Here is a 9,282-nt window from a genome sequence, read left to right as displayed (position 1 = left end):
CAGCAAGAAAATCAAACATATCCAAAGATAAAAAGTCAAAACAAGACAAGCAAATGCAATTGTGCAATAAATAAAAATAGAAAATTGTTTTAACATTCCAACACGACTAAATTGACCAATCATTTAATTAAACTATCTACTAATCTACTGAACTAAAACACAAAACTAAACAATCTTAAATCCTAACATGCTGACAGATTTTTCTAACAAATCAAAATTCATGAAAATCAAAGAACAAAGAGACAAGCAAATGGTAGATTATTACCTAAATACAACAAGAAAAACTTTTGACAAATACTTGGCCAACCATAGAGTCCGAACATCTCCAAAATGATCTGAAAGTAACACTAATCGATTGTTCTTGCCAAAAAAAATCGATTAGCATAAGTTTCGAGTCAAAACGGGTATTGAAACTCAGAAAATCAGAAAGAGGAGGAAACTGGGGTTTCTGCCCCTTTTTAGATCTAAAATTCGGCAAATTTGGTGGGTATCTTGGGAAACTAGTGGGAGATTAGTGATGAGGGAGGTAAGATTTGGGGTGGTTTGGAGCATTGCCGCCGCCGTGGGCGATTTTCGGGGCGGCCAGTGGCGGAGGTTTAGAGAGAGGTGAACGGGGGGAAATGGATGTCTTCTCTAGGGTTTGGGGGGGTCCCCGACATTTTTAGGGGGAATGGAGAGTTAGTTGCGACCCGTTGGATAAAAAATGATAGATGACTGGGATCAAAACTCTACCAAACGCTGTTGTTTGGTTAGGTGAGAGATGGACCGGATTATTGGGTTTGGGCTGGGGCAGGCGTGTAGGGAAATTGGGCCATTGGAGCTTTTGGTCCACTTTTGAACAAGATCAAACAAATTCCTTAATTCCCTTTCTTTATTTCTTTTTCTTTTGATTTTAAAAATCTAATTGAATTAATTAAAATTCTAAAAATAACTAAAATCTTAAATTAGATTAATCTATTTGGTAAAATTTTCCTTAACTTATTTTCTATTAACTTGTCACTAAATAATTAAGACTAAAGACTAAAAATATACAAGCATTGTATTTTTTGTGATTTTTGTTTAATAATGCAGCTAATAATGTAATTAAATTATAAATACAATTAAAATCTAAAATTCTATGCGATGAAGCGTTGAACATTTTTTGGTATTTTTCTATAATTTTAAAATGTTAAATATGCATGAAAAATGCAAATAATTTATTAACAAAAAATTCCTAAAATTTCTATGAAAATTAAAAACAATTAGGAAAAATCTATTTGTTAATTTTGTAGGAGTATTTCATCGGTGAGGCAAAAATCACGTGCTCACAGCTGCCCCTCTTTGCTCGGAAACACAAAAACATTTCGGGCAACGATAAAGTGAGCAATTACGAGCGATTTTTCCCGTTTGGATACTCCATAAGAAGCACTTTGAAAACTTTTGACTGAACCTTGCTACGGAGGTTGCCTATATATCCTTGGCTATAAAGGAATCAAGTCAGTATAGTTCTGGAAATTTTTATTGTTGGGACTACCGAGAAGCTAAGATTTCACTGTTGTTGCTGCTATTTGCTGCTTGCTGAGCTCCTTATTACACCAAAGTCAAAACGAAAAAGATTAATTAAGCCTATCAGCTACGAGTTACAAGATTCCTATCTATAAGTCTTGGCTGGTTCTTCACACAAACTCTGATCTGAACCTTGATGCATGCCAGCTGCAGGTGCTAGTTCATTCTTCTTCAGCTTTTCAGATTAGGACGGGACATGCAAAGCTTGTGACTTCAATCATATCTTGAACGGTCCATATCTTTTCTCCGCTTCTGCGCTTTAAATTCACTTCTTTTCCTTTTCTTTTCTCCATTTTGGATTGAGACTTGAGGTATAACCTGCTCAGGCACCAAAACAAACAAACGAATAAAAATTTTCTGCTCCAGTTTTCACTAGGAAAGTTTCATGAGTTATTTGTAATAAAACTCTATACTGCTTCATCATTGAAAGCGATAAATGGTTGGGATTGGTGTACCCTGGGAAAATAGAGACTTGGGAGTGGATACCCTATGTTTAAAATTAAAGCAACTAGGGAGTGGAAACCCTATGTTGGAGAAGAGACTAGGGAGTGGAAACCCTATGTTGGAGAAGAGACTAGGGAGTGGAAATCCTATGTTGGAGAAGAGACTAGGGAGTGGAGACCCTATGTCCAAAATAAAATTAATTAGGGAGTGGAGACCCTATGTTAGAAAAGCGACTAGGGAGTGGAGACACTATGTCTAAAACAAAATCAACTAGGGATTGGAGACCTTATGTTGGAAAAGCGACTAGGCAGTGGAGACTCTATGTCTAAGAATATCAACTAGGGAGTGGAGACCCTATATTGGAAAAGCGACTAGGGAGTGTAGACCTTATGTCTAAAAATCATCAACTAGGAAATGGAGACCCTATGTTGGACAAGCGACTAAGGAATGTGGACCCTATGTCTAAAATTAATCAACTAGGGAGTGGAGACTCTATGTTGGAAAAGCGACTACGGAATGGAGACCCTATATCTAAAAATCAACAACTAGGGAGTGGAGACCCTATGTCTAAAATTAAAGCAACTAGGGAGTGGAAACCCTATGTTAGAGAAGAGACTAGGGAATGGAGACCATATGTCCAATATAAAATCAACCAGGGAGCGGAAACCCTATGTTGGAAAAGCGACTAGGGAGTGGAGACCCTATGTCTAAAATCATTAATTAGGGAGTGGAGACCCTATGTCTAAAAAGCATTAACTAGGTAGTGAAGATCCTATGTTTGAAAAACGACTAGGGAGGGGAGACCCTACGTCTAAAAATCATCAACAAGGGAGTAGAGACCCTATGTTGGAAAAGATACTAGGGAGTGGAGACTCTATGTCTAAAATAAAATCAACCAAGGAGTGGAGATCCTATGTTGGAAAATGCAGCTAGGGATTGGATACCCTATACTACCATGATTTGAACTTTTTCTTCCTTTTCTTTCTTTTCCTTTTTTTCATCATTTTATCATCATTTGTTCTATTCTTCTTTTTTCATTATTTCAAAGAATGAGTAAATGCAGGAAAGAATTTTGGAGGAGACTTTTCTTTTTGGAGTTGTTGCTGTAAAGCTGTTTCTAGCCTTTGAGTAGTTTCTTTTTAGTTGCACCTGCTTCTTGCAAGGTTGCTTTTGGATTACACCTGTTTTTTGTTTTTTCAAACAAAGAATAATTTGTCAGTTTGAAACGGTGGTTGGTTTGTGGCCTTGATTGTTTCAGTCACTTGATCTCGGCCCTTTTAGTTGCAACTAGTTGTTTCCTGAATATCGATTGCATTTCTAACCTCAGAGAACCTCTGGCTTTTCCAGACTTTGGCATGACGGTCAGTCACGTGGGACTTAACCTTTTCAACTTTATTTTACCTTTGTGGGCATTTGACTTTGAATTTCCCTTTCAATAGTTTTTGATTTTGAAGCATCAGCCACCATGGCCAGTCGGAGTCAACTTGATGCCCCTGCTGAGGCTGGGTGCCTTTTTGCATATTAGCTCGTATCAAGTGATAATCCTGTAAATCAGTATTACCATCCTTTCTTTGTCTTAGTTTCGGAATAGAGTTAGACTGAAAGGGATTCAAAGAAAAACAAATAATGAAATAGACAATGAATTTAGACAAAAGGTATCCCTTTCGGGGAAAGGAAAGAAGGACTTATCTGGAGTACATGCAGACTTCAATGAACATGACATGCCTTTTGGACTGGATGTCTGATCTGTGTAAACCGTCCAACTCTCAAAAATTCATCACAACTTATGCCTCAAAATCGAGAAACCTTTCCAGGACTCTATCGTTGCTGATGGATGTGAGGATCCTCTTTTCGATCCGTGGCATCCTTTGCAGGTTTTCACCAGCTGACCTCTCTCAATTCTCTTCTCACCATCGCTTTATAGTACTCTTTGTAAGTTTTCACTAATAAGACTCTCTCAGTTTCAATTTCTCTGCTTACCATCGTCTTATAGTACTCGTGAAGGTTTTCACTAGTAAGACTCTCTCATTTTATTTCTCTCATTTGGTTGTATCAGATCCAAGTTATTGTATCCTCCCATTTTAAATTCTTGTTGATTGATCAGAAGGACTTAAAAAGGATTTGGATTGAGTTGCAACTTTGGAACCTTTCGGGCGAAACCATCGCCGAATCATTGATCGGATCCAACCCTACACCATGATATAATGGCAAGGAGTGGTCGATGCAGCTTTTACCCGAAAGGTCGGGATCGATTTCCACAGGGAGTTTATATTGGTTGGGAGTTGGGTTTCTATCTATTCTAGCTATGCGTGTTGCTTTTAATTGCACTTCTAACCATGTTTGGATTTGTTACTATTATACTTTTAATGCTATTGATTGCTGAAAATAAACTAAGTACAATATTTTGTAAAGTTTTCTCAAGTGATAAAAAGCACTAGGGAAGTGAGTTATACCTAGGTGAGTATCTAATGGGATCTAAAATTTTAGGACACGCTTGTTATAATTGGAGTCGTGATATAATCTAATGGGATCTCTATTGTTTGAGTGACTTTGCCCTAATTGGCTTTCTCAAGCCCAATTGGGTACTCAAACAATACAAGTAAAATTGGCTCAAGTCGGGTATTATTATCTCTAGGTTTAACCCTTTAATTGGGGCTATCAGTCTCTTGAGTGCACCCCAATTCCTTTTTAGCCTAATTTTCCTAGAATTAGTCCCTCTTTCTCAAGAAGAGTCTAAGTCATGAAGGTATGAATCAGTGTTTGCAACCACCAATTCTACAATTAAAGCATGAATAAAGCTAAATATCACTAACCCATAAACAATTAAGCCCTAAAATAGAATACCCATTATATACCCACACTAGGGTTGGGTCACAACCCTAGCTAATGGGTTTAGCTATTCATAATAAAGGTAGAAATCAAAGATGAAGATGAAAAATAAACGATAAAAGTTGATTACAAGAATAAAATCTAAGAATAATAGCTAAAGCTGCTCTAAAATTACTCTAAGTAGTAAAATGCAACTGTTCACGAGCTCCTCAAAGCAAAAGATGACCTAAAAATGTGAAAAAGATCTATTTATACACAGCTAAAATTACTGGACAAAAATACCCCTACGGAGGTTCCGTTGTCAGCGTAATACTGAGCGCCTCAGCGTTAGAACTTTTGCGGATGCACAAAAACAAGCACGGACTGTGTTTCTTCGATTTTGGACTGGGACTGGGCTTGATTTTGCTGGGAGCATAAAAGAGATCGCCTCAGCATTGTCTTCTACCGCGGCCGCGTAAAATGTCGCGGACTGCGCTCTTCATTAGAGCTCAAATTTCCAGGCCTCTGAATCTCTATTTTGCCCTCAGCGGAATTTGCATCATGACCGCATAAAGTATTCTACTGCCGCGTTATTTCATCGCGGTCAGCAGTCCCTATCTGCATCCAAAACACCTTCTTTGAACCTCAATTCCTCTGTCAGCGTAATTGTGGCCGCCTCAACGGTGGACCTTCCGCGGCTGCTCTTTTCCTTCGCTGTCAACGTTTTTATCTCAGCTTTGAACTTGTGCAGATTTAACTCCTTCATGAGCTGGTTATGACTTTCTTGCTTTATTTTGACCAAACCCTGCAAACAAGCACAATAAGTTAGTTTTCGGGAATACTTTTACACATTTTTTATCCAAAACCTAAGCAAAAGAGAGAATAAGATAGTCTAGAATGTGTAGTTATCAGTCATTATAACTTCTACCCCAATTTCAACTTTGGGGAAATGTGGATTTTTGTTTTGGTGTGACTAAACCCCAGAGAGAGGCTACCTACATATCCTTTCGGAATTAAGTTGAACGTAGTTCAAGAAACTTTTTTTTTTATTTCTTTTGTTTTCTTTCTTTTCATCATGCATTTTTTTCATAATAACTTCCTGGTTCCAAAGAGGGTAATCAAAGAAGAAAAGGGAACCGACTCAAAGGGTTTGCAAGGGTTGGTAGTGTTTGGGTAGCGAGAATAAAAGCCTTCGTCATCCCAACCGGAGAGTATTAAAGTTGCGTAAAGGGGTCAAACATAATACCTTTTGACTGCATTTGTATTGATAGCTGCTTCGAGGTCATTTCCTTCGATATCCCCCAAATGTAGCGCTCCCATCGACAATACTTTTCTTATAATATATGGACCTTTCCAATTTGGAGCAAATTTTCCTTTTGCTTCCTCATGAGGTGGGAGAATGCGTCTCAGAACGAGTTTCCCCACTTCGAATTTCCCAGGCCGCACTTTTTTGTTATAGGAACGGGCTATTCTCTGTTGGTATAACTGCCCATGGCAAACTGTGGCCATCCGCTTTTTATCAATCAGAGTTAATTGTTCCAACCGAGTCTCAACCCATTCATCATCCTTGATCTCAGCTTCAACAATGATTCGAAGAGAGGGAATCTCAACTTCTGTAGGTATTATGGTTTTAGTGCCATAAACCAATAAATAAGGCGTGGCCCCAACTGACGTGCGCACGGTTGCATGATATCCCAATAATGCAAAAGATAGCTTTTCATGCCATTTTCTAGAACTTTGAATCATTTTCCTGAGGATCTTCTTGATATTCTTGTTTGCAGCTTCGACAGAGCCATTAGCTTTAGGTCGATAAGGGATACAGTTACGATGCGTAATCTTAAATTGTTCGTCGGCCTCCCTCATCAAGTGGCTGCTCAGGTTTGCAACATTGTCTATAATGATAGTTTTAGGAATACCAAAACAACAAATAATGTTGGAATGCACGAAGTCCACCACCGCTTTCTTGGTGACAACTTTGAAAGTGACTGCTTCAACCCACTTTATAAAATAGTCAATGGCAACCAAGATTAATTTGTGCCCATTTGAAGCTTTCGGCTCGATTGGCCTGATGACATCAATATCCCAGGCAATGAATGGCCAAGGTGCTGACATAGGATGCAACTCTGAAGGCGGTGCATGAATTAGGTCACTGTGAATTTGACACTGATGGCACTTCTAGACAAAACTGAAGCAATCATTTTCCATGATCATCCAGTAATAACCTGCCCGAAGGATTTTCTTTGCAAGGACATATCCATTCATGTGAGGCCCATATACTCCCGAATGCACTTCATTCATGATCTTTTCAGCTTCTCGAGCATATACGCACCTTAGAAGATTCAGATCTGGAGTTCTTTTGTACAAGACTTCTCCGCTAAAAAAAACTGCTGGCAAGCCTTCTAATGGTAACCTTTTGATATCATGATACCATGGCTGAACATCTGGTTCTATTTCAATTGCATTACAATAACCATGCCTTTCTCGAATTTGGATTTCTAACGGGTCAATATGGACATTGCCCCGACACGACAACATTAAGGCCAAAGTAGCTAATGCATCAGCTAACTCGTTGTGGAATCGAGGAATATACTTGAATTCGAAGGACTTGAACCGTTTGCTAAGATCTTCCACATGTTGCCTGTACGGGATGAGTTTGATATCTCGAGTTTCCCACTCGCCTTGAGCTTGCCGGATAATCAAATCAGAATCTCCCATGATTAACAATTCCTTAACATCCAGATCAACTGCCATGTTCATACCCATGATGCAAGCTTCATACTCTACAGTATTGTTCGTACAGAAGAACCGAAGCCGAGCTGTGGCTGGATAGTGCTGACCAGTGGGCGATATCAAAATTGCTCCAATCCCGACACTTTTTGCATTTACACCTTCATCAAAGAACATTTTCCAAGCATTTGTACTTCAACTGAGTTCACTTCCTCATCTGGAAAGTAAGTACTTAGGGGTTGGTATTCATCATCAACCAGGTTCTCAGCTAGATGATCCGCCAAGGCTTGAGCTTTCATCGTCGTAAGGGTGACATAGACAATGTCGAACTCAATGAGCGGGATTTTCTATTTTGCTAACCTTCTCGTAGGCATTGGTTTCTGGAATATGTACTTCAAAGGATCCATTCTGGTTATGAGATATATGGTGTAGGCCAAAAGATAATGTCTGAGCTTCTGGGCGACCCAAGTTAGGGCACAACAAGTTCTTTCTAACAAAGTGTATTTGGCTTCGTAACTGGTAAACTTCTTGCTCAGGTAGTATATGGCTTGATCTCTCTTCCCGATCACATCATGTTGCCCCAGGAAACAACTGAAGGAATTTTCCAACACGGTCAGGTACAAGAACAAAGCTCTTCCTGGCTCGGGTGGAACCAACACTGGCGGATTTGATAGATATTCTTTGATTTTATCAAAAGCTTCTTGACACTCATCTGTCCATTTTGATCGTTGCTTCTTTCTTTAATAGTTTGAATATGGGCTCGCAAGTGGTAGTGAGTTGAGCGATGAATCTACTGATGTAATTCAATCTTCCTAGCAGACTCATGAACTCTTTCTTTGTTCTCGGAGGTGGGAAATCCTGAGTAGACTTTATCTTTGTCGGATCTAACTCAATACCCCTTCGGCTAACTATAAACCCCAGAAGCTTTCCAGATGGAACTCCAAACGCACATTCAGCTGGGTTCAATTTCAAGTCATACCTGTGCAGGCGCTCAAAGAACTTTCTCAAATCCCACACATGGTCTTCCTACATTCTGGATTTAATGATCACATCATCCATATACACCTCAATTTCCTGGTGAATCATGTCATGGAAGATGGCAGTCATAGCTCTCATGTAGGTTGCCCCAGCATTTTTCAAACTAAATGGGATATTTGTTATGGTGTCCCAAGTCATTAGTTTATTTTAAATCCCAAATAGAGGAAATTTTGACTCTGTTTTAAAGTTCGCAAAACCAGAAAAACGAGTAAGGAATTCTGTTAACCCAGGAGAAGGTGTTAGGTACTTCCGTATTTCGTAGTTTTAGCACGGCCACTTTAATCATACCCAACTTAATTAAATTGTTTAATTATGTATTTCTTAAAACCTATGTGCATTTTACCTCTTTTCGCTTTTAATTATAGCGCATATGGATTTAATCTTGAAACGGGTTACATGTGTGTAAACCCGTTTTATTTGGGGGGGCTTAAATCATGTCACGCGTACGTGTACACAATTAATCACACTTTATTAATATGAGGATTGTTTTGTCCAAAGTCGAGCGAACACGTACTTTGATTTATTTGTGGAAATCATAATCATGCCACACGAACGTGTACATAATTACGATAATAAATTAGAACACACCTAAAGCATCCTACGAATATCCATTTTAGAAATCGTAATCATGTCACGCGAATATGTACATAATCACGATAATAAATTGAAATGCATCAAAGCATTCTAACGTATATTCACAAATTGTTCGACGTCTAGCCA

The 9,282-nt window shown here is 38.8% G+C and overlaps 1 protein-coding gene across 1 annotated transcript; it reads right to left on the bottom strand.

Moving 5' to 3' along the window:
• Positions 1 to 5,401: 5,401 nt before the first annotated feature.
• LOC138877681 (uncharacterized) lies at positions 5,402 to 7,701 on the bottom strand. Its single transcript, XM_070157309.1, has 3 exons — positions 7,020 to 7,701; positions 6,127 to 6,920; positions 5,402 to 5,602 (listed from the first exon to the last, which is right to left on the bottom strand). Exons 1-3 carry the CDS (start codon positions 7,699 to 7,701, stop codon positions 5,402 to 5,404), a joined length of 1,677 nt encoding a protein of 558 aa, XP_070013410.1.
• Positions 7,702 to 9,282: the final 1,581 nt, after the last annotated feature.

The sequence above is a fragment of the Nicotiana sylvestris genome, chromosome 9, assembly GCF_000393655.2.
Source record: "Nicotiana sylvestris chromosome 9, ASM39365v2, whole genome shotgun sequence".
Classification (NCBI taxonomy): domain Eukaryota; kingdom Viridiplantae; phylum Streptophyta; class Magnoliopsida; order Solanales; family Solanaceae; genus Nicotiana; species Nicotiana sylvestris.
The sequence above is the reverse complement of the archived record's forward strand: the minus strand, read 5'-3'. Positions and strand labels throughout refer to the sequence as shown.